Source organism: Astyanax mexicanus, chromosome 8, assembly GCF_023375975.1.
Source record: "Astyanax mexicanus isolate ESR-SI-001 chromosome 8, AstMex3_surface, whole genome shotgun sequence".
NCBI lineage: Eukaryota > Metazoa > Chordata > Actinopteri > Characiformes > Acestrorhamphidae > Astyanax > Astyanax mexicanus.
The window spans coordinates 48,938,131-48,963,059 of NC_064415.1; the positions used below are offsets into that span (position 1 = coordinate 48,938,131).

The 24,929-nt window shown below is 37.2% G+C and overlaps 8 protein-coding genes across 13 annotated transcripts in view; 4 read left to right on the forward strand and 4 right to left on the reverse strand.

Moving 5' to 3' along the window:
- LOC103022836 (zinc finger protein 501) overlaps positions 1-22,725 on the reverse strand; it is a 122,498-nt gene extending 99,773 nt beyond the window's left edge. Inside the window, exons 1-2 of the mRNA XM_049482452.1 lie at positions 22,662-22,725; positions 16,599-16,651 (exon numbers count right to left, since the gene is read on the reverse strand). The gene's annotated coding sequence lies outside the window, so the exon portion shown is untranslated. The remainder of the gene's footprint in view (positions 1-16,598; positions 16,652-22,661) is intronic.
- LOC103047357 (gastrula zinc finger protein XlCGF26.1) overlaps positions 1-24,929 on the forward strand; it is a 311,263-nt gene that overhangs the window by 210,327 nt on the left and 76,007 nt on the right. The window lies entirely within an intron of this gene.
- The window catches only part of LOC111194226 (zinc finger protein 239-like), a 457,259-nt gene that overhangs the window by 204,675 nt on the left and 227,655 nt on the right, over positions 1-24,929 (reverse strand). For 2 of the 5 annotated variants that reach the window (XM_049482361.1, XM_049482360.1), the window contains exon 1: positions 16,739-17,044. The gene's annotated coding sequence lies outside the window, so the exon portion shown is untranslated. Of the gene's footprint in view, positions 1-3,296; positions 3,659-16,738; positions 17,045-22,608; positions 22,669-24,929 lie in introns of those variants that run through there. The other 3 variants (XM_049482366.1, XM_049482358.1, XM_049482359.1) reach the window with 3 other exon arrangements.
- Positions 1-24,929, forward strand: part of LOC111196297 (gastrula zinc finger protein XlCGF7.1) — a 147,382-nt gene that overhangs the window by 78,104 nt on the left and 44,349 nt on the right. The gene's annotated exons all lie outside the window — the stretch shown is intronic.
- The window catches only part of LOC125803867 (gastrula zinc finger protein XlCGF7.1-like), a 156,312-nt gene that overhangs the window by 78,069 nt on the left and 53,314 nt on the right, over positions 1-24,929 (forward strand). The window lies entirely within an intron of this gene.
- Positions 1-24,929, forward strand: part of LOC107197279 (gastrula zinc finger protein XlCGF42.1-like) — a 200,913-nt gene that overhangs the window by 78,068 nt on the left and 97,916 nt on the right. The window lies entirely within an intron of this gene.
- Positions 1-24,929, reverse strand: part of LOC125803860 (zinc finger protein 239-like) — a 217,288-nt gene that overhangs the window by 2,326 nt on the left and 190,033 nt on the right. The window lies entirely within an intron of this gene.
- Positions 11,755-24,929, reverse strand: part of LOC103021480 (zinc finger protein 585A) — a 258,231-nt gene continuing 245,056 nt past the window's right edge. For both annotated transcript variants that reach the window (XM_049482388.1, XM_049482387.1), the window contains exon 2: positions 11,755-15,442. In XM_049482388.1, coding sequence (XP_049338345.1) covers positions 14,067-15,326 — 1,260 coding nt within the window. In that variant the 5' untranslated portion in view covers positions 15,327-15,442 and the 3' untranslated portion in view covers positions 11,755-14,066. The remainder of the gene's footprint in view (positions 15,443-24,929) is intronic.

The following is a 24,929-nucleotide window of genomic DNA, read 5'->3' on the forward strand; positions in this document are numbered from 1 at the left end:
AATAACCCCAACAAAAGAGAAACGGGTGACTGTCAAGCATGCTGGGACTTCCTCTTGAGCTTTTAATACAAATTCTATTACAACAATGTTAATGAACAGAGGATCTAAAGTATTAATAATGACTATGTTATGCATGTTTTGCTTTTCTTGCTTTCACCAACAATCACTTCCTGAAGACATGTAGCGACACTAGACAGAACAGTGGACTTTTGCTCATTTAACTTTTGCTGGACTTATGCTTGGTCTTAGAGCTGCTGTGGTGATATAGCTTTTCTTTTCAGAAAGGCATTTTATCTCCTTTGACGAAATTTTCTGAACGAAGATAGTCACCAGGTAGTTTTGGCTTTAAATTAAACCCACTTTCCCAACTCTGACTCCATTACCTGCACCCATCCACAGCAACAGGTGTGCTAACCCATTACAGTAGGGAAAAAAAAGAATTATAGGTCTCTCGTACATACCAGAGTCTTCCCCTACTACAAAATATTAATATCTTTACATACAGACAGATAATCAAAGTAAGCATTACAGGTGAGTAAAACAGGTAAGTACTACAGTACATTCACTGCTGGTGATGAACAGTTACATTGGCCTCATCACCATCTCTTTTTTTAAAAAGTTATGGCATGCTTCTGATGAACCCAGTATTTTCTTGATTTAGCTTATCTGCTGTGGACAGTATTTGTATTATTGGAACAGAACCCACAGAAGTCTTTCTGTGGTTCCTGTGGTTAGTTCACCCCCAGGGTCAGCCACAGCGCTGTTTCATGTATCTGTTATTTTAGAAACATAGCAGTATTTATAATAAATAATAAAGCTGCAGAAAAATACCATAACGTTACTGCGTTAACTAAACTAAGTTGGACTGATGTCAGCTTGATAGCCAGTTATTCAACAAGCTAATTTTACTGCCAAACATCACATCTCATTGTTTTGGTAACTAGTGAAGAGTAACTGTTTATTATACCTTGGGTGTATTGACAAATATCTTTCAGTTATGATTACTTAACTTAGTATCTATAAGTACATAATCATTGTGTGAAACCTTGTATTTTATATACATTTATACAGAAGACTAATCAATACTCACATTTTACTTTATATACATTTATATAGAAGATTAACCAATAACCACAATATATATTCTTTACACATATAGTAAAACATTGCTTTATCAGGCATGTGACTAACACAGACTCTATTATATGACAAATTAACCCACATGATACATAAGGCATTTACTAACACATAGGATCTATTGTATGGCGTACGAACCACGCGTTATTAACACATTAGCATATAACATATTAAATCTATTGTGTGACTAGGGTAGCTCATGCTTGAGGCATTTCGTTCACTGCATGACCCTAACTAACGGCCATCAATCATCGGCTGGTACACTCTGTATGAACTCGACTGGTACACTCGGTACGAGACTAAATTGCTACAGAGGAGGCTCTTAGATCAAAGCGGCCTACGTTGTGTGGGTGCCTCCCTAAAACCGCTGCTTCAAAGCGGGGGGTGACGCACACACACAGATAATGCCACAATGTTCAGTTCTGGAAGAACACAGTCAAGGCCAAACACTAGTGGTCCGGTCAGACCTGTGAAACTTGAGTACTAACACGTGAAATTATGCATACTAATATGAGATGATTTTAGCAACGCCTCATCAGCAGGTTTCACGTCATTTGGGGTATAAACATGGAGTCAGATCAGAGGGGGGTCAGAACTTATACTGGGACGGCTGTTAGACGGTCTTTCATGTGTGGGTTCTCCTGAATATTCAGTACTTTGTAATAAATACTTGGTTTGCTTTCAACTTCACTCCACCTGTCTGCGACTCTCTATCAAACGAACACGTAGGGGAGTTGTACCCCGGATGAGGGGTGGGTGTGGACCCATCTTTCATTTTCTTTTCTACAACACGTGTAACATACGTTTTTAGGTTTATTCAAGTCTAAACTAAAATGTGTCATGAGGCTGCAGTGCTTAGTGTTACTTTTTGTAGACGCTACAAACCATTGATAACCAGCACCACAGACAAGCTGAATCGGCTGATATCAAACCAACCAGATGATAATCACTGTCATACAAATACCTCCTATCTCCAATTCAGCAACTTTACAGGGGAAAACTTTTTACCTTTTATACCTCCACCACCCCATCATCTCTTACTATACAAGCCATTGTTACCCACCACCCACACTAACCAGCCCTCAGGAAGAACTCCATTTATCTTCTAAAATGTTCCACCAATAACTGAATGTTTATACACCTTATCAGTACACTACAACTGCATCTACATGCTGAATATCACATGATCTATTTACACATAGTTTTATAATGGCTCATAAAGATATACTTTATGTACACAGACTTTGGTGTGGACAAACACATGAATATAAAGGAGATATATCTACGGTCAAGGTGAAAATCAGGGAGCTGTGTTTTTTTCCCTGGAATAAAAAAAAATGATATTTATGGGCAAGTAAATTTGATTTTAAAAAATTGTTTGTTTTTTTTGTCATGAAAATGTGAGAATTGGGATGTGACCAATTCTACAGTTGGCTCAAATTAGGTGTACATATTTTATAGCCTTAATCACTTTAATTTCACTTTAAATCCCACCTTCTCTCCAATATAACTGCTCTATATGGTCCTGCATTTACTTAACCATTCGCCAAACTGCTTTAGAGAGACACAGCAGCAGGTAATCACTAATTAGAGCCTAAAAAACACCCTGAATACCAATGTACATCATAGTCATACAAAAACCTTACATGTACACATTTAACTTTACAGATATATTTTGCAGTATGTTGCACTGTTTTAAGAGATTTTGCAGTATGTTGCTCTTTCTTGACCACAGTACACACGTCCCTAATGAAAGATAAAAATATGCAGAGTATCTTCATTCCAGAACTGTTGAAAAAAACCATCAAGACTTCTTTTTCACTTTACACCTCCCCCTCCACCAACAGCCCGTAACCACCCTCAACCCCCACCACCTCTTAATCCATTAACCAGCAACCCCCACCCACACTAACCAGCTCTCAGGAAGAACTCCATTTAGCTCTAAAATGAACTGCTATGTTCCAACAATAACTGCACATTAATTCATACACTGTGGAACATCTGCATATATGAATGTTTCTACACTCACTACATCTACATGCTGAATATCACATGACCTATTTTACACATATAGTTTTAAGATATACTTTATGTACAGAAACAGACTGTCCTGGAGAAACACGTGACCATGAAGAAGATATCTCTACAGTTTTACATACCTGCAGCAGGTGAGCTGATGGTGTTCCTCCAGCAGAGCAGTCTGAGTACAGAGGTGTGGAGCTGCTGATCAGAGCTGGATCTTCTGCTGCTCCACTTTACTGGAGACCGGGGGAAACTCTAACCACCCTTCCATATTCACCTACAGAGAATACAGTCTTCATTTTAAACCACAGCAAACATCTGTCCAAAGCGCTGAAACTATTAGAACATGTCCAATCAATACATCACAATGACTCTGTTACTTGATCTGATCCAATACAATAAACTGCCCTGATTCCACCTTAACCTCCAACAGTCTGCTGCTGTGTTTCTAAACTAAAGACCTCCAGCTGCAGAAACCCGGAGCGCCGAGGAGCCAATCACATCGCAGAACTCTAGTCCCGCTCAGGAGCCAAAGGCGTTATATCCGGCAACCACTTATCAAAATAAAAGTCCTGCAGCGCTGGAACACCAAGCCCAACTTGACCGACCTATAAACTGTTATTATGAGGCCAAGCCCGATTTAAACTACGATTTTAAGTTGTTTGAATAGGTGAAATCTTTTAAAAATTATGTTTATAAACAGGGAAAAAGCGTAGGCCTATTATTTTAAAAAAGTGTTTATTAAGAATTTCAAATGACTCAAACAGGAACAATGCTAACAATAATGCACATCATCTGAACATCATCAAAATAGGCTACAAGATTAATGTCTGTAGCCTGTGTAGCTTAGTAGTAGGCTACACACAGCACTGCAGGTCAAGTGATTTTTTTTAAGATCACAGTATGATTTATTACCTGGCTATATTTTGATTACCTCACAGCCTTAAAAAAAGTAGGGCTACATCACAGACCATGTTTTTAATTCTGACCCGACAAGCCCCAAGAAAAGTGAAAAGGAAACTCGACCTGGTTCGATTCAAGTTGGGCACCAGGTTGGGCTCAGGCTCTGGCAGAGAACCTAAACTTTAATTGCTGACCAGTGCCCTGGGCATGAACCCCAACCATATGACCGTGTGTGTTTGTGTGTGTGTGTGTTTACTAGTGTGTATTGATAAAAGGCGCTTTATTTTCATCTGTGTCCAGTACAAGTATGGTGAATAAAGTTGATCTATAAGAAATACTGTACCTTAGTGTATAATAAACTGCTTTTGCACATTTGCCAAACATTATTCTTTCTGTTTTTCTCATTTTGAAGTCATCAGTCATATTTTTATGTGTGGTATATGTGAATCTAGCATACTTCTCACTCATTTTAGTCATGAATGTTTGATTCTTTTTTTCTTTTTTTGTTCAATTACTTTGATAAACCAAATTATGGAAAAAACTGTTCAAACTCTTTTACAAATCATAACTTGTTTTTTTCCTTAACGAATACATGAATATTTCTCTGTTTTTATAACAGACACACTGACTAATGTAGAAGTCTTTACATGCTTGAAAAGTAGTTCCTAAATCTGTCCTCATTATCTGAACAGAGAGCGTGGAGCTGTGTAATTTGCATATGAATAGCAGTGTCTCTACAGTATTGGATAAGTGCAAGTACGGTGAATATAGTAGTCTTGATGTAGATCTGCTAGAAAATCTGCTGCTTGTCATTAACTGTTATTGCACATTCACGATTAATAAACATTAATATTTCCTGTGTCTTGTCATTGGGGATATTTCTAAAAACATATTTTTAATTTTGTTTAACTACTGTAAATTTCTGCAAATTACTGTAAGGTTAAAACTGAACTGTGACAGATAATGAACAGCATCAAAAAGATATCTTAAGCAAAATACAATTACTAATTAAATACTTAGATGAATACTTAGATAAATCCAATGATGGTTCCTGGAATTTCCCCCATGACTTCTGAACCATTCTGCCAGTTGAGATCTGAGAGTGTAATAAAGTCAGGGAACATAAGAGGTTAAACAGAGTGGCAGGCCATACAGAAGACAAAACTGCCCATTAGCTCTGGTCTTTCTGTTTTTGTAAAGGAAAATTCAATTATGTCATATGAGCAGAATCCAGATGGATCCAGGTGTATCTGTAAAGATTAGGGCAAAGCTGACTGGCAACAGTGGGTTCAAGATGTGTTTGAGAACTTTGGAGAGAAAAGATGGAGGAGATTGAGTGGTAGATACTGAGGTTGGGTAAGTATAGGTTAACTTTACATGATAAGATCCGTTTTATCTTGTTAAAATATATATTTTTCCAGGAAACACATATGTTGCAGTTTGGTCTTCTAATATATGAAGAAATAAAATCAGTATAAAGTCTGGTGTGTCAGGGAGCAGGTGAGGGATTTGTGGGAAAGCTCCCATCCACTTCCGATCAGGACTGTAGGGTAATTTACCACAGCATGACTTGGATAAAAAAAAAAGAGCATGAAAAGATGACCAATGAGTCAGAGCTTAGAATTTAAAATATATTAAAGTTTACTGGAAAATAGTTTCAGCATACATACATACATATATATATATATATATATATATATATATATATATATATATATATATATATATATATATATATAAGGAACTAAATTAATATATATATATATATATATATATATATATATATATATTAGAAAAGAGTAAAAGTACATCAACCAGTCAACACAAAGTGTGATAAAATCTCGATAGATCAACTCATTCACAACCCAGAGAGAGAAAGAGAGAGAGAAAGAAAGAAAGCCATTCGAGGGAGTGAGCACCCTTTGGTGTCTCCTCCCCTCCCTAAACACAGGCTTCATCCAAGCAGTTATACATTTATGCAAATGACATGTGATTGGACAGAATTTATCAATATGATTACGTCAGCAGAGTCCAGTTAACAGGTTGTTGTCCAGTTCTGATGATGTGATCAGCTCCAGCCTGTCTGAGCAACAAGTTCTTATCATGATGTTGTTCAGCTCTGTGTCCTTTATGAACACAGCAACCAGTCCTTGTGTTTCAAACAGTCCTTAAGTGTCCTAAAGTCTGTGAGAAGATGAAACAGAGGAAAAGAGTGGATGGAAAGATCTTCTGGCCTGTGTACAACTATACGCCGTGTATTACAGGCATGTGCTGGCTATCTGAGGAGAGGTTCCCAGCACTTCACTCAGATAGCTTGTTGTCTCCTAGTTCATATGCACTGGTCCCAGAACAGCAGTGAAGCTTCTCTGCCACTCAGGGTCACGTTCACCTCACAGCTCTCACTGTTGATGAAAACACTCTGACCTTCCTGATTCCTGAAAAAGTACAAACAACCTCCAAACCACCTTGTGTCACTGTGACAAAAGAGAGCAAAGATCATAAAGCTAAATTATTAAGTGAACAGTAAAAAAAATAATAACTGTACATATAAATGTATAAACAATTAAGAATAACAGTGTGAAGGTGTGGTTATCTCCAAACACACCCAGGACAATAAGCCCTTAGGTGGGACATAAAAGGCTGTACTATAAGATGTAAGCCACTAAAACAGAGTGTCCAGATAACAGGTTATGGCCAAGGTGACTACATTTCCAGATAAAACTGTTTACATACTGTATGCACAACAAAAAATTCACAACAAAATTAACACCTACATCCAAAAAGGAACACTGTAAGAAAAAAAATGATCACTGGAGATTTTATACAAAAAATGATTTTACAGTTAAATTTAGTAGTATTTTTTGTTTATTAATGCTATTAATTGCTTTGTAAAAATATTGTACAATTGACTGTGCATGTGGTTGAATTTTAAACATTCTCATCTTCCTGTTTCCTGTTGTAGTTTCTCATAACTGCTCTCACTTCAGAGAGATTCACACAGATCAACATTAGAGCACTGAGAGCTTAAACACAATGAAGACCATCTTCCTCATCATCCTCTTCATCACATCAGGTACTCACTGTCAAGATGTGCTTAGTAATATTTTGAAAAAGTTTGATACTTTACAAATATTTCTTTCTATATATTTTTTTTCAGTGGTGTTTGCTGCCGATTGGATTAGACCAGATGATCAGGAGACTGATGTTTCTAGAACAGAGGGAGAATCTGTTACACTAAAATGTTCTTATGAAACCAGCAGTCAATATGTTCTGCTTTATTGGTACAGTCAGTATCCTAACAGAGCTCTACAGTATTTACTGTATAGAGGAGTTCGTCAAAGGAGTGGTTATCATCACACTGCAGACAATAGATTTGAGTCGACTGCATCCGAATCATCCACTGAACTCACTGTTACAGTAAAACTGGCAGATACAGCTCTCTACTACTGTGCTCTAACGGATGCACACAGTGATACAAAGTCTCTGAGAAGCTTTACAAAAACTCACACACCTTCTGTTTGCTTTGAACACAAGCAGATCAAAGTAATATCAAACCACACTGCTTATCTGTTATTACACTCTCTCAGAAATGACTGGATGTTGTTGTGTAAGAGGTAATAATAAAAGAGCAAATGCAGATGTAGCAGTACACCCTTTTTGTCCCATTTGCCCCCCTGCTGCATCAGATAAATTAAATAACTAAACTAATTTGTATTATCAAATATAAAAAGCAGTATAATTAAATCAAACAGATTGGACTCATTGAACACTGGTTGATTGATGTTGATTATATGGAAATTGCATCATACAACCCAGACACTGCTGTGACTCGACCACCTGTAACAAGAGTAAGAAGAAGACTTGTATCTATGTAGCCACAAAGAGACAAAAAAAAACATTTAAAAGAAGATACAGAGTTCAGACGCTCAGACTGAAAAGGAAGTTACATCAGGTAATGAAACTAAAGTTCTGCTTACCACTGGCCTGCTTGTGAGAGTGGCTAGAAAGAAGAACAACAAAAGCAAAACAAATTATAATCAGCATTAATGCCTTAACATACGTTTTATAAAAAATTTAATATACAGTAGAGTTGGCACTGTATCCAAAATATAAAGGGGCCGGCATGTTTGCTGCAACTTAGCTGTATCATACACCGTTGTTTTTAGTTTTCTGTGTAATTTTATTGATTTTTAAAATACATAAATTCTAATAAACAATAGAATTGGCACTGCATTGTAAATAAAAAAGAGTGGGTGTTTAATGCCACATAGCTGTGTTATACAGAGTTGCTTAAATGCTACTGAATTTGTGAATCTATAAAATATAATGTAAAATAGGGTTGTACGCATTTTGCATAATATTAATGGGTGTGCAATTGTCCACATGACTCAAGGTAAACATCCCTGTTATTAGGATGTGTATACATCGTGAATATATGCAGCTATTGGTTTTTTTTCTTCTTAAAATATCTACTGGAACATGAATAGGAATATTTATGCAGTGTAGTGATTTTAAGCCTAATAAACGAGTGTGTTCAGATGTCTAAAGTTAGCATTTTATTCTGTTTTTCAGTATAAACACTAAAAGGGCGTAAAAGTAATGTGTTTGCTTCTCTCTTTGTGGTCGTACTTTTCTGATTATGTAAGTATCTGCTGGATATCATCCTCCGTTCAAAAGTTATTAGCGCCAAAAAGTCAAATATCAAAAATTAAATTAACTTTACACGAGACTGTAAAAAAAAGATGGACACCGTGTCGCCGTTCCCATTCATTTATTGAAAATGAAGCCAAAATCTTCCACCATGTTGCCGATCCTGATACACAGGTTTCTGAAACCGAACAGCAGGGGGCGCCCGACCTGTGGTGGTTTCACTTTTGAGAGACGATGCTCTGTCCAGCTATACACAGTCTATGAACTTTACTGTGGTCTGTCACGGAGGACCAGACGCCATCAAGCACAGGAGTACGTACAGACATATATTTCACGCAGGCACATTTACAGGGTCCTCCTGCGTAGGTCCTCAACCATATACCACACCCTTTTCCTATTATGCCACGCCCCCACGCAAGATTAGGGTCAAAACTCTGAAACCTAAAAAAACTGTGATCTAAAAGTAAAATAAAGATTTGAACCCTGAAAAATAAAATTGGAAACTGTGAAAAAAAACTGATTCCAAAAACATAAATATCGATATAAACAAGAAAGTGAAAAAAAAAAACATAAATAGTTTACACCTATTCCTAATTGTAATCAAAATGATATATAAGCTGAAAAAAACATTGGATACATTTATTTTTCTTTTAATATATTTTTGTATTTTTTTTTAAAGTTCAAGCTGAATAACTTTCAGTTTCCATTTTTTTTTAATTGACCAAACATTTGTCCCTGATTTGGCTCCATACATATTGCTCAGGCAACTAGCCATCTTGCTAGTTAGCTGTGGGACTAATGTACTGAATTGTTTCAACCTAAGTTGGCTCGTTTTTAAAATGGTTGCAACAAAGGGAACAGAAGTGAGGAGACCAGACCAGAATTAGACGTTTCAAAATCAGTGATTGTTTATTTTAAAATTGACAAACACTGTTTTCTAGTGCATCTAAAAAAAATCATGAATAAATGAAATCATAAGCTTTTAGCCAAGTAAAACAAAAATGGGTTGGAATATGTCACTTTACATGTAGTGTATATTAAATCTGACAGTCTTTTTGAATTAAATAAATATTCTGATGATATTCAGGTTTTCTGAGATGCACTAGTAATTGTGTTCTATCATTTCAAATTTCTTTAAGCCTTTTGTCCAGTCATTACACCTAATTAGAGTGTCTGCAGTGGATAGTCCTTGAGAAAAGCACGGCTGAATGTAGTTCAGTAGCTCATGGTCTTGTTCACAGCATCTTCACACGGTTACAAAGATTATGACCAGAATGTTCTGGTTATAAGCGAACAATGCATTCATTATAGCTCTTACTATAGTTGTTATAGTTGTATGCGTAAAATCTGTCGTAAGAATGCTGTTCCAGAACTGGGCTTAAATGTTTTTTGGGCAAAGTCTAACCTGACTAACACTAAAACCTATTTGAATGTTCTGAAGGGTTTTTTTAGTGGTATCAATTAATAAAAAAAAAATCAGATTAATCACAAATATATTCTGTAATTAACTGCATTTAACTGCACTTGTTCTTAAAATGCACATTTTTATAGTGAATATTTAAATGTAAATGAAAAAAATGAATGTAAGAAATTTATTAATGTTAATTTATGAATGTAACTTTATTTATATTAGTGGTGTCAATTAAAATACTAATATATGCTTGCATGTTGAAGGGGAGATAAAACCAACTTGGGGCACTGGAATAAAGAATGCATAAGAAATTGAATAGAGGACACTTTTTTTGTACCTTTCTGTAAACATCTCAGCTTGGTAGGATTTCTCAGTTATAACTTAATTTGCTGAGCATAAAAATCTCAGGAAGCGTTTGGTATTGCACACATGCTCACAATGGCTTACAATGACTATTTAAATAGCCTAGGGGAAATATTTAATGGCTAATGTTCAGTAATGTGTGCACTGTCCCTTTAGGAGCCTCTTGTGCTAAGTGCATGGGCACGTGTGTAGCTATGCTGAGAGTGAACAGAACCAGAGTGTGTGTTGTGCTTTACCATGAAGATTACTGGACCTAGCTATTTTCTTTAATTAGTCTTTCTTTAATAAGATCTTTAATTGGTTCATGTATAAACTAATAGATAAGCAGGTGAAATATCAGAGTAAGTTCAAGTGTCCTATCTGCTCCATGTGCTTCATGTTGCACCTGCCCCAAATCTCACTATCTGTGAGCTGATTCCAAAATGATTGTGTACATTAATGCTTTAATATTTATAGTCCTAGTTTTTAATCATTTTTATTCTATAAAAATAAAATAATAAAATAATAAAATTTATTTTGGGAACTTTTAAAAATTTGAACATTTTTAAAGAATATTAATAAAAGTTAGGTAAACACTATCTGTTAGCTGATGTAAAATTTCAAGAATAACTTTGCTTTTTTTTTTACAAAGTTGTAATATTTTGAGAATAACGCTGCAATATGTTTAAAACAAAGCCACAGTATTTTGAGAATAAAGTCATCATTAATATAGTGATTATATATTTTTACTTTGAAAATGAACTTGTTATATTGGGAGAAAATAGGTAGTAAGACAACTGCAATATGTCTATGATTTTGGCAACACTATTTAAAAGAACAAGGCTGAAGAACTGCTTACCTTCTACTAACTACTACTAAGTTTATTACAGAATAAAGTGATAGTATTTCAGGTGAATGTGTGAAGAATCTTAAAGCTAAACATGTGACAACCACCTTTATCTGTTGTACACCTTAAGATGCAAGACTGAATTCTCTACTTCAGTAACTGCAGGTTTACATTTACAGTTATACACAGTCAGCTTATAACATCTCATAACATGTTGCTCTGCACTTTATCCTCATAACTTCATACCCAGTAATAAACGCTGCATCTGCACCGCACCAACTGTTTTTTGTACCCATCTTAGTCATATTAGTTTTATTCTTTGTGTTGTCCTTGCTTCATTTTTTGCATATTTGTTGTCTACATTCTGCACTTTTAGTTTAGTGTTCTGTTGCTCCACTGTGCTTATACACCTCACATAAATCAGCAATCACAAAAGACAGTGCACAGTTTATCTCTTTTAATGTTTCATTGTTTCAGTTGGGTATCACTACAAGCAATACAATACATGATAATGAGTCAAAATAATTATTTTGTGCAAAGAACATTTCGAACAACCCAAACAATTGTTTACTTTTTGTATAAGATTTACGTCTCAGATTCTTTAACAATATTAATATTAAATTAATCAAGAATTATCCCTTTTACATTTCAACACAAAGAAAATAGTATAGCACTCACTACAAACGACTGGTGTTCCCATTTGCTGACCATCTTGACGTGGTCTGGGACTTGCCTGGGTCGAAGGTTTTACTGACTGAAAGTGTCAGGGACTGCAGTAATGTCAGTTAACAGGTCTTTGTCATGTAAAAGCCTCATTACTGGCGCTGTCATAAGGACATTAAGAATGCCCATACTCAACAGAGTCCAGATCTAAACCACCATCGGTCCTCTGCTGTTCTGCACTCTGACTGCTCTGCTTGGAGCCATGTATGTCTGCTCGTGGCAGCTAGTATTTCATGTATAGGAAGGCTGCACATGTTCAATAACAAAGATATCACTAACGAAAGGCCAGAGATTAGGGTATGGGGGCACCCTATTGTGCAGGAACTTCACTCAGAACCTTGCTGGATGCAACCTGGCCTATAGCCTGGCAAAAAGTATTTATCTCCATTCATTTAAAAAATAATAATTCAATTACGTTTACATTTCCACAAGATGTGTGGCAGAGGCACAAAAAGTCATGGCCAACACAAACCTGCAAGGTCTTGAGAATTTGGCACAACCATGAGGCTTCAGACTGGGCTTTGTGAGCTGGCAGACATAGCATGATATCACAAATCTGTTTCTATCAGAAAAAATGCCAAGGTCATAGTAACATCTACATTTCTGAGAGTGAAATAGCAATGATAATATCTACAAAATGTGCCCCTGATGGCAGTAGCAGTATAAAATATGGCATTATATAGAGTCAAAAAATACAACAGTACAACATTACTGAGCAGCAAGTTTAATAATCATCCAGTTAAAAGTATGGGAGATCTGTTCATTTCTAGGAAAAAGTATTTGAGAGAACATTGTAGGAACTTTGTCTTGGATTCCCATCCTTTAGCTAAAGGGACCATCTTGTATTTCATTGGTAGAAACGCTCCTTTTTTAAATGCTCAGGAGGTAACAGCCACTAGGGCCAGGAGCAGATGGGCTTATAAGCTGGTAGGTCCAATACTGAGAAAATAAGACTGCCATAAAGTTTTGACTGATGCAGAATAGAAGTTAAAGTGTCTGGTAGTGGAGAGTGTTGAGCTGCAGAAACAGCCCATTTAGTCTTACTTGATTGGCCCTAATGTTTGAGTAGATTTTCTGTTAATTTAGTAAGAAATTCAAACACTGTTATTTGAAAAGAAACTAACAGTCTCCCGTGTGAAAAACCCACCAGCAGAGAGTTTGCATGACTTTTTTTTATGCATCAGACCAGCAGCACTTCCGAATGGGTTGTCTATTCACTATAAAAATAATATTTATAGTCCACTGCTACTAATGTTCCATTTACAAATAGCAGTGTTAAATAATAAAAAAAAATAGAGTTGTTCATCACAGCATCCATTTTTTCTTTCTTACCGAGCTCTCATTCTCTCTCTTTTAGTCACTGCACCATGCTACTATTTGTACTTATGAAAGACGCTAACTGTATTTTGTCGTGGTGTATTTATACTGAGCAATGACCAAGTTAAAACTCACTTTCTACCTATTTTATAAGCCAGACCATCAAACCTAAATGAAAATGTACCCTATGCTGGTCAAGAACAATGATTATGTTCTTGTCTAGATATCCAGCTTTTTTTTTTTAAACAACTTTGCCCATCAAAACATCCACTTGGATCCTCTAAATGCAGCTACTGGTTAAAAACTAGCCTTGATGTAAGAGGCATTTATCAAGGTAATATCACTAACAACATGAGATATGACAATAACACTGCCATGATTTCAGTAAAATTAGACATTAAAAATTAAACCAAATTTTTTGTTTGAAATTGGAGCTCTACTTCAGGATTTGGCTTGTAAGGATATACTCAGTGTATAGGCTATAAACTGGACTTAACATTTACAACACACAACTATATTTTGGTTTATAAATATGCTTTAGAAACTGCTTAAAGCAACAGTTTTATCTCTGTACACGTTACACAACTAATCTGGGTTGATAATTTGTCACTACCCATTTCTAAATCTGCTCTTAATGCAATAATACATTTTTGTGTTTTTGAAATGACTGCAAATACTTAAAACTTGATGCAAAGTCTGTGCAGTAAAAATGGTTTATCTTCTGTGAATGCGCTGGTGTTGTTGCAGATTACTCTGCTGAGTAAAATTTTTCCCACAGTCTGAACAGTGATATGGTTTCTCTCCCGTGTGAATATGCTGGTGTTGTTTGAGATTACTCTGTTTTCTAAAACTCTTTCCACAGTCTGAACAGTGATACGGTTTCTCTCCAGTGTGAATGCGCTGGTGTTGGTGGAGATTATTCTGTTTATTGAAACTCTTCCCACAGACTGAGCAGTGATATGGTTTCTCTCCACTGTGAATGCGCTGGTGTTGTTGGAGATTACTTTGTTGAGTAAAACTCTTCCCACAGTCTAAGCAGTGATATGGTTTCTCTCCAGTGTGAATGAGCTGGTGTGTTTTAAAATTACTCTGATTACTAAAACTCTTTCCACAGTCTGAACACTGATATGGTTTCTCGCCAGTGTGAATGCGCTGGTGTTGCTGGAGATGATTCTGTTGACTAAAATTCATTCCACAGTCTGAGCAGTGATACGGTTTGTCTCCAGTGTGAATGCGCTGGTGTCGCTGGAAACTACTCTGTTGATTAAAATTCATCCCACAGTCTGAGCAGTGAAATATTTTCTCTCCAGTGTGAATGCGCTGATGTTGCTGGAGATTACTCTGATTAGCAAAACTCTTCCCACACTCTGAGCAGTAATAGGGTTTTTCTCCAGTGTGAATGCGCTGGTGTTCTTGGAGACCATTTCTCTGAGTAAAACTCTTCCCACAGTCTGAACAGTGATAAGGTTTTTCTCCAGTGTGAATGCGCTGGTGTTCTTGGAGAATACTCTGTTGAGTAAAGCTCTTCCCACAGTCTGAGCAGTGATATGGTTTCTCTCCAGTGTGAATGCGCTGGTGTATTTTTAGAGTACTCTGTTGAGTAAAACTCTTCCCACAGTCTGAACAGTAATACGGTTTCTCTCCAGTGTGGATGCGCTGGTGTCGTTCGAGAGTTATCTGTCGAGTAAAACTCTTTCCACAGTCTGAGCAGTGAAATGGTTTCTCTCCAGTGTGAATGCGTTGGTGTTGCTGAAGATGATTCTGTTGACTAAAATTCATCCCACAGTCTGAGCAGTGAAACGGTTTCTCTCCAGTGTGAACGCGCTGGTGTCGCTGAAGATGATTTTCCTGATTAAAACTTTGTCCACAGTCTGAGCAGTGGTGAGTTTTCTTCTTGTCTGTACTTTTCTTTGTTTGCCTGTGAGGTATAGGAGAGGGCATTTGCTGAATACTGGAAATTTGTGTGGATGCCATGTTTTCCTGTTTATTTATCAGTTTTACAATGTCTTTACAAAATCTTCAGATTTCATCTACGTCCGAAACCTGACATTTGGAGCAGGAGAAGACTTGGATCAGGACAGTAACCAGTTCTGGAAGAAACACAGAACAAAAAGAAAACATTAGCTCAGTTTAAAAATAGGGAAAATCCAACTTTGGGGAGAGAAATGGAAAATATTTAATTTGATATTCAGACCTATAATTCAGTAATGTGAAATAAACCAATCAGCGTCTCACTTGCATGGTGCAGGTAATTTACAGTAACAGCAACGTTGTTTTATTTAGTTTTTTGTTTACTGTTGATGTAAAAGTTCGGTATGTGCACTGCCTCACATCGATGTGTGTGTATACGTAATGAACGGTGGAGTACGTGCAATTAAGATTCAATTCAATTAAGATGCAATTCTACCTTGAATGGTAGGTGAAGCTATAAACCCCAGAGGCAAATATTTCATAACACATAACATTGTAGAAATTTTGTATTTTCTCTGCAATGCATGGCAGTTCTTCCTCTTCCACAATTAACACAACTAAAAAGATGACCGTATATGTGCTGACTGATTGCAGCAGCTGTGACTGGTTAGGCAGTATTGAGCTTAAGAAAAGTTGATCATTAGTCCACATCCTATTAAAAGGGATCAGCTGTCCCATTTCCACAAGAACTGCTCCGTCTCTCCATTCCTCCAGCAGGAGGAAAGAAGGAGGAGACAAGAACTGCATTCATAAACTTTTGGAGGAATCATAAACTGTGGTGTATCCTCCGTTGAAAGCCTCTTCGAGGAGGATTTTAAGTGGCTTCTTTTCGGACAGGTGGCAAGATGGCATAATGAAATCAGTTTCCGGGTCACGGAGGAGAGCAGGAAGACCGATAAGAAAAAAGAGGTACTTCCTGGACGCAATTTCTGACGTGGAGAAACCCGTGACCATAAAGGAGATATCTCTACAGTTACTATTAAGGAGTTTATAAACAATAGCAGCACAATTAACACTTTAACCCACCAGACAAAAGAATTATTCCCCCAATAAATCACCACTCAGGGTTTGTAAGTAGCCCCTAAATCTCCTGTTCATCTTAAATAAAGCAGAATGAAAGTGTTGATCAGAGATAACTAGGAGAAGATGATCCTCCAGCTCCTGGATGAAGCTGCTTGTGTGTGATGTTAAATGCTGCTCCTTCTGAATGTGTTTCTGTGTGTCTAAGAGTAAATGTAGAGCAGTGTGAAGGTGAAGAGTGGAACATCTCCATACCTGCAGCAGGTGAGCTGATGGTGTTCCTCCAGCAGAGCAGTCTGAGTACAGAGGTGTGGAGCTGCTGATCAGAGCTGGATCTTCTGCTGCACCACTTTACTGGAGACCGGGGGAAACTCTAACCACCCTTCCATATTCACCTACAGAGAATACAGTCTTCATTTTAAACCACAGCAAACATCTGTCCAAAGCGCTGAAACTATTAGAACATGTCCAATCAATACATTACAATGACTCTGTTACTTGATCTGATCCAATACAATAAACAACCCTGAATCCACCTTAACCTCCAACAGTCTGCTGCTGTGTTTCTAAACTAAATACCTCCAGCTGCAGAACCCCGGAGCTCCGCTGAGGAGCCAATCACATCGCAGAACTGTAGTCCCAGAATCCAACGGCGTTACACCCGGCAACTAGTCAAAATAAAAGTCCGGCAGAGCTGTGACGCTTATTTTACTTTTGTTTTACTGTTAATAAAAAACGTTTATTTTTAAATACTTGTGAATGTGGATATTAATTACAATTTAAGGAAATCTGTGTTATAGCATCATTTACGTTGTATTTACGTATACCTCTCAGGGGAATGTTGTATAGCTGCTAATTTATTTCTACTTTGGGTTCAACAGTGTTTACAACTTGAAAAGGATTTAACTGTTAAATAAATTATGTTCATTCCCTAATGTGTTACTGAAGCTGGTTTAGTGCTGTTTCAAAAGAACACAAAGATGTGAAATTCGTGAATCTGTATTCGTTTTAGACACAAAATTTGTTCAGTCCCATGAGAGTCCCTTATTTAGAGTAAAAAAGTGCATTATTATTATTATTATTATTATTATTATTATTATTATTATTATTATTATTATTATTATTATTATTATTATTATCATCATCATGATGGATTATTAACTTCTCGTGACTTTTGGTCAAATCTGGTAAAAAAAAAATCTTCTGCTTTATTTACTATCACTATATACCTATGAAAAATATTGGATATGTAAAATGTAAAATATTGTGCATCCCTACTTTCTGTAAGTCCTATAAACTTAATTTCACTTCTCTACTATCACTGTGTTCGTATATATGATATATTTAGCTGATATTATTGAAGCTGGTTTAATGAAATTATTGATCCGAACAACCAATGATTTATAAAGAAAAATTATGAAAATGATCAGGGGTGCCCAAACTTTTTTTATATCACTGTATGTAAAGACAATAATATCAGGGCATTTGCAATTATTTCTGTGTATGCCTCTTTCTAATAGGAATCAGAGTACCTATTTAACTTGAATTTTAGTGCAACTCCAGGAGTGCTCACTTATTCTTGGTGTTGGTATGAAACTTATGAATATGACTTGTAAACTTGGTATTGGATAAATCTATCCAACACGTTAACATCTACCCAAATGTGTGGATTTAAAGACTTTCATAATTTCCTTTAGCTTAATAAACTTTTTCCAGGTAGAAAATCCTACTGTCAAACAGGATACTTTTTACTCAGCAAGACACCAGCATTACTCCAGGATAGATTATATATTCACTTCCCTTATATCTTTTTTCTAAACTACATAGTGTTGTATTTAGACCTTGCTCTTTATCAGATCATACCAATATTTCTGCGCATAATACAATGTTGGGGTGCCCCAACATATATATATAATTTTTTTTTATTTTCTCCCAAGTTTACACAGCCAATTACCCAACCCACTCATTAGGACTTCCCCTATCACAAATGATGCCCCAAAACCAGGAGGGTGAAGTCAGTCACCACCTCATTTTGAGCTGCTGCTGATGCAGCATTGCTGAGTAGCATCATAGAGCGCTCGGAGGAAAGCACAGCTACTTAGTTCCGAAACATCAGCTCACAGACACCTCGTGTTGTGAACATTCTGGGAGTGCCATCTACCCTCCACAATTCCAATTGGGCTCTTTCAGGGCTCTGGTAGCCGATGGCAAGCTGTATGTTCAGTATTCAAACCTGATCACAGTGGCAGCGCTTAGTCTGCTGGATCACTCAGAGCCCCATACTTTCCTTCTAAAACATAAAGAAGTATGTATATTTCTTAAGAATAAACTTCATACCCTTTTATATCAGAGTACAGGCTCGGTAAGTGACCCTAGATTTCTATGGAATGCCATTATTAACCTATATAAAATAACTTTTAGAAAGCTTTCTACAAATAAACAATCCAAGGTAATATACAAGAGACCAAAAAAAGTAAAAGGAATAATGCTTTGTAATGTGGGCAAACCAGGCAATACTCAGCAAGGTGTGTATATGTATTGAAGTCTTATATATACAAAAAGGTTTTCTGAAGGTGCCGTGTGCAGTGTCTACAGTGTGATTTGGAGAGTGAGTGATGTCTGTTTTAAAGGCATTAAAACCTGGGACACATTTTCTGAATTATCTTGTAATCTGTGGTGTTCAGACTCTTTAGCTTCATTGTTTGCATTGATTTTACGCTCTGACCTCATGTTCACACAGCCACAGAGAAACTCAGAGACAGATTATATTTCAGAATGTGTGTTTATGATTGAAAACAGATAAATAAAGCAGTAAACAAGTCACAGAAAGTTACTGGCAAAGAAACTTTAAAGTAGCGCATAGTACTGTTTTCCACAGTTATTCAGGGATCTTCACCGAAGATCAACGATGCTGCAGTTTTTATAAAGGGTAGAAAATAAGGCTTTGATTACAATTGGGTTTACTTTGTCCCACAAAATTCCACAATATTTGAAGGAATCAGACTTCTTTAGCAGAAAAAAAACAGCTGAAGAATGAAAACAATTGGCCTTAAAAAGGGATATGCCAAAAACTTGAACACAGATTCCTTTACAACACAATTTTTTTTTAAATAGTTCCGTAAACACTAGAAATGGACCTAAAATACTCAAATGCATGTGTGCGTTAAAATTATCATTTAACTTCTGCATCTACACCTCGTATCCAGAGTCTTTTTGGAATTTTATCACTTGTGCTGAATAAACGATTCTGTACTCAGGACCGATTCTGGACTCATCTGGGGGAGCTAGGGGAACTTTTTTCCAAGCTGTGAATCAATTGCGCAATGCTATTCCTATCTTTTCTGAGTGAATAATTGGTGATAAAACACTCATATTCCAAAGAACAGCAGCAGAAAACTCCTCAGAAAAAGTGCTGTTTTAATTTTTCTCGAAGGCAGAACAGAGAAACATAAGTCCACAGAGCTGACCTACTGTTACTCCAGTGTATTAGCTTGTTATGCTCACTGGTTAGCCTTAGCTAGCGAGCTTTATCTGATTCCATAGCGGCGCTGTTCAACACCTCGCTCCACAGCGTCTCTAGCGGTATGTGAAAATTGCATACTGGTTTAATTTCCCCTCCAGTATACAGGATAAACCGGTATACCACCCAGCACTAGTTATTAACCTGTAAATACAACACAGTGAACCTGGTGCTGTGCCTCTTCCTCTCTAGTGATTCCTAATTCCTTTGACCTGTGATCCTGAGAATAAACTTTCTGTATTTTTCCAACCTGGCACCGCTATGCCTGGGCAAGCATTTACACAGAAATGCTTAGACTGGTAAATTAATTACAATTTTATTATGTACTAATAAATCATACTCTACACTCTCCAGTGTGAATGCGCTGGTGTTGCTGGAGACCACGCTGTTGGGTAAAACTCCTCCCACATTCTGAGCAAAAATACGGTTTCTCTCCAGTGTGAATACGCTGGTGCTGCTGGAGACCACTCTGTTGGGTAAAATTCCTCCCACATTCGGAGCAGTGATATGGTTTCTCTCCAGTGTGAATGCGCTGATGTTGCTGAAGATGATTCTGTTGACTAAAATTCATCCCACAGTCTGAGCAGCAATATGGTTTTTCTCCAGTGTGAATGCGTTGGTGTCGCTGGAGACTACTCTGTTGGTTAAAATTCATCCCACAGTCTAAACAGTAATACGGTTTCTCTCCAGTGTGAATGCGCTGGTGTCGCTGGAGACTAGTCTTTCCTTTAAAATTCATCCCACATTCTGAGCAGTGATATGGTTTCTCTCCAGTGTGAACGCGCAGGTGTTGTTGGAGATGACTCGGATGATTAAAACTTTTCCCACAGTCTGAGCAATAATACGGTTTGTCTCCAGTGTGAAGGCGCTGGTGTCGCAGGAGATGACTCGGATGATTAAAACTCTTTCCACAGTCTGAACACTGATATGGTTTCTCTCCAGTGTGAATGAGCTGATGATGTTGGAGATGACTCTGTCTGTTAAAACTCTTTCCACAGTCTGAGCAGTGATACGGTCTCTCTCCAGTGTGAATCCGCTGATGTTGTTGAAAATTACTCGGATTATTAAAATTCATCCCACAGTCTGAGCAGCTAAAAGGTTTCTCTCCAGTGTGAATGCGCTGGTGTCGGAGGAGATGACTCTGTTTAGTAAAACTCTTCCCACAGTCTGAGCAAAGTCTTTTGTCTGTACTTTTCTCCATTTGTGTGTGAGGAGTAGGAGCAGATGTTTCCTGAGAACTGGAGATTTCTATGGATGCCATGTCCTTTCCTTTATCCAGCAGCTTAACTTTATCTTAAAGTTAATGTTTTCTAAAGGTCATCCGGATAGAAAAGTTCACTCTGGGATCAGGAGAAGACTCGGAGAAGACACAGCATTCAGTTCTGTAAGAAATATATAAAAAAAAGAAAATAGTTATTAAAACTCCTTCCACAGTCTAAGCACTGATAATAGTTTCTCTCCAATGTGAATGCGCTGGTATCGCTGGAGACTATTGATTCAAATTGATCCTACTGAAACAAGAAAACCTAAGCTCAATTTCAAAAGAAAATCTTTGTTAGGGGTGGAAAATGAAAACATTTGAACTGGGGAACTTGCTAAGGGATACAGATTTGATTTGAACAGTCAACTTTCCTGAACAGGTATGCAAATTGTAAGTTTGTAACTACTACATTCTAAGTTCCTGTGCACTTAAATTAATCAAAGGCCATTCCAGAAGCAAACTCACGCAGTAACCTAATTGCTTGTGGAATAAAGTCATCAAAGACTTTACCCCAAGCAGGTATTCAGAGGGTGATTAACACTTCACCAGTGCTGAAAGGGCAAGCATTGAGCATGCTGGGAACTCTTCTTGAGCTCTTAAACCATGGGTCAAGTACAATCACAGCAACATTGGTGAACAGAGAATCTGCAGTAACAGTAATGAGATTAGATAGACATATTGCTCTTCTTGCTTTCATCTGTATATCCTGCAGACAACACACGTGTATGGACACTAGACAGAAAAGAAAAAGAAAGCTATATTAAACCACAGCAGCCTAAGTCTAACAAAAACTGTCAGCACCAACAGTGAATTTGACTGTTGGTGCTGACAGTTTTTGTTAGACTTAGGCTGCTGTGGTTTAATATAGCTTTCTTTTTAAGCAGGGATTTTATATCTTTTTTGAAAAATTGTGGCATGCTGCTAATGATCCTGGTATTTGCTTAGGTCAGCTCATCTGTTGTGTACAGTCTTCACTGGTTCTAGGTCTAGAAGGGAATCTGTGATTTATACAGCTTTTTCTCTGTAATCAGAGCCTATCTTTGAGCAAGCCAGTCATACAGCACTCCAACAACACTTTATCTGCCAAACCAGAGCCTCTTAAAGCAGGGATGGGCAATTAATTTTCCCAAGGGGCCACATCGGAAATTGGAATAGTTTTAGAGGGCCAAACATATGTCTACAGTTAGCATGAAGGAGTTTATAAACAATAGCAGCACAATTTAACACTTTAACCCACCAGACAAGAAAATAAATCCCCAATAAATCGCCATGCAGGGTTTATAAGTAGCCCCTAAATCTCCTGTTCATCTTAAATAAAGCATAATGAAAGTATTGATCAGAGATAACTAGGAGAAGATGATCCTCCAGCTCCTGGATGAAGCTGCTTGTGTGTGATGTTAAATGCTGCTCCTTCTGAATGTGTTTTGTGTGTCTAAGAGTAAATGTAGAGCAGTGTGAAGGTGAAGAGTGGAACATCTCCATACCTGCAGCAGGTGAGCTGATGGTGTTCCTCCAACAGAGCAGTCTGAGTACAGAGGTGTGGAGCTGCTGATCAGAGCTGGATCTTCTGCTGCTCCACTTTACTGGAGACCGGGGGAAACTCTAACCACCCTTCCATATTCACCTACAGAGAATACAGTCTTCATTTTAAACCACAGCAAACATCTGTCCAAAGCGCTGAAACTATTAGAACATGTCCAATCAATACATTACAATGACTCTGTTATTTGATCTGATTCAATAAAATAAACAGCCCTAAATCCAACCATGTCTGCTGCTGTGTTTCTAAACTAAAGACCCAAAGCTGCAGACTCCCGGACATCCGCTGAGGAGCGAAACACATCACACAACTCTATTCCCGCCCAGGATCCACAGGCGTAACATCGGACAACCTGATGTCAAAATAAAAGTCCTGCAGCGCTGATGAGATTTGCCTTGTTTCACTGGTACCTTTAACTGTTTAAAAACTCAGTACACGTCCTGCGCATCAAATACTATTATATCTTTTAAAATCAAAATGTAGTTTTACATTGCAAAATGCATCTAAACAGTGTTGATCTCCAACGTCCGTATGCATTACAGTTTTCTGGGGTTGCCAAAATGCAAAAAACTGGTAACTTACTTGTAGCAAGTTTTGGGAATTGTTTTAGAATTAGTTGGCTTTTCTTAAACACATTTTTGGCCAATCTCTAAAAACAATTCCTTATTTACATACAGCAATACAAACTGAACACCCTGTGATTCGTTTTGAAAACGTACCAGTTATTGAAACCCAGCAGTACCAGGTGAAAACTCTATAGGATAATCTTTATATATGTTTAAAAAGGAAGAGGAGGAAAACGAGGGTAAGAAAAAGAACAAACAACATGAATGAGATCTGGGCCACTTTTTCAGTTTTTAGAATGCAATTGAGAGTCCAGTGTGAGCTGCTATACTGTTGAAATTTTTCATAGTGTGAAACAACTTCACTTTATGTGCAAATATGCTGTGCTATCTATCTTCTCACTGGTAGAGTAATCCATTGTCCTGTCCAGCACAATACTGATTTATAGATGTATATTCTACACTGTTCTACACTACTGTACTACAGATTTTTGGAGAGTGATAGCTGTTTATTTTCTGTGTGTGTGTAGAGTATGGATGCGAAAATACCATTCTGGCAAGAGTTTACACAGCTTTGGATGCAGTGTTTGTCCAAAATCACACCACAGTAACTTCCGACCCTGCAATGTGATTGGCTGAGAGGAGTTTTATGAGCGACGTTATTAGGCGATAATGCACTGTAACCGTAGCTCTCCAGGTATTACTCCGCCACATACAGGTAACCTAGCAACGATGCAGCGTTTACCAGCCAAAAACAAACTAAATGCGATATCATTAAACACCACTGGGGGACGCTGGATCCCATAGAGAAAATACGCCTTACACACATTATCAGCCACTAATAACAGGAAAATAGTTGTTGTAATTAAAATAAAAGCTTAAGTGTATAAGTGTATTTTTCAGTGAATATAGGGTATTTTAAGCTGAATATAAGGTGGACTCTTGTAAATCGCAGATCTCGCCGCTGTGGTAACCAAAACTTAAATTCTTAAAAAAAACATTCTCAGTTAAAAGAGCACTGGACTTTAATCTACACAGGTTTCTCTCCTAAAAACGTTTATTTGTGAGGTAAAGCAGTTCTGTTTATTACAGCTTTAAGCTTAGATTTCCACAATTTTCACTGAAATGGCCGATAATGCAGAGCTTACAGCCCAGCTACAAACAGAGCAGCTATGGGACTATTTTAACTCGCGGAGTGTTTATAACCAAACCGATCGCATTTTCTCATCCTATTTAACTCAAAATCTTTCAATACAACAGTAGTAATGGAACTATGGTATAATCGCAATAATACACTCGAGGTTCGTGCTATAACGTGTCATATACAAGAAACATGTAGAATTGATAAAATATTTGTTAATCAACCACCAAAAATAATAAGTAAAATAATCAATTAAATATTATCCTTATGTACAGCCCTTATTGACAGATGTATTCTGGTAGTTGAAGTGTAGTCTGTGTTCCAGATTTAACAGTCTGTTTCAGGTGTTACAGTTATAATATGTTATATTCCAAAATAGTTAAAAATGAATAAATCTGTAGGTGTAGATATAGGATAGTAACTGTTGGAGGTGAGGTATTTGAAGAGTGTTTGGAGTGATCAGTGACATTAAAGTGTTAAGTTACAGTTACCAGTGAAGTGCAGGATCCACAGTGAGCTTTAATAGGGTTGGTGTGAAGTGGATTGTCAATACAGAAGACA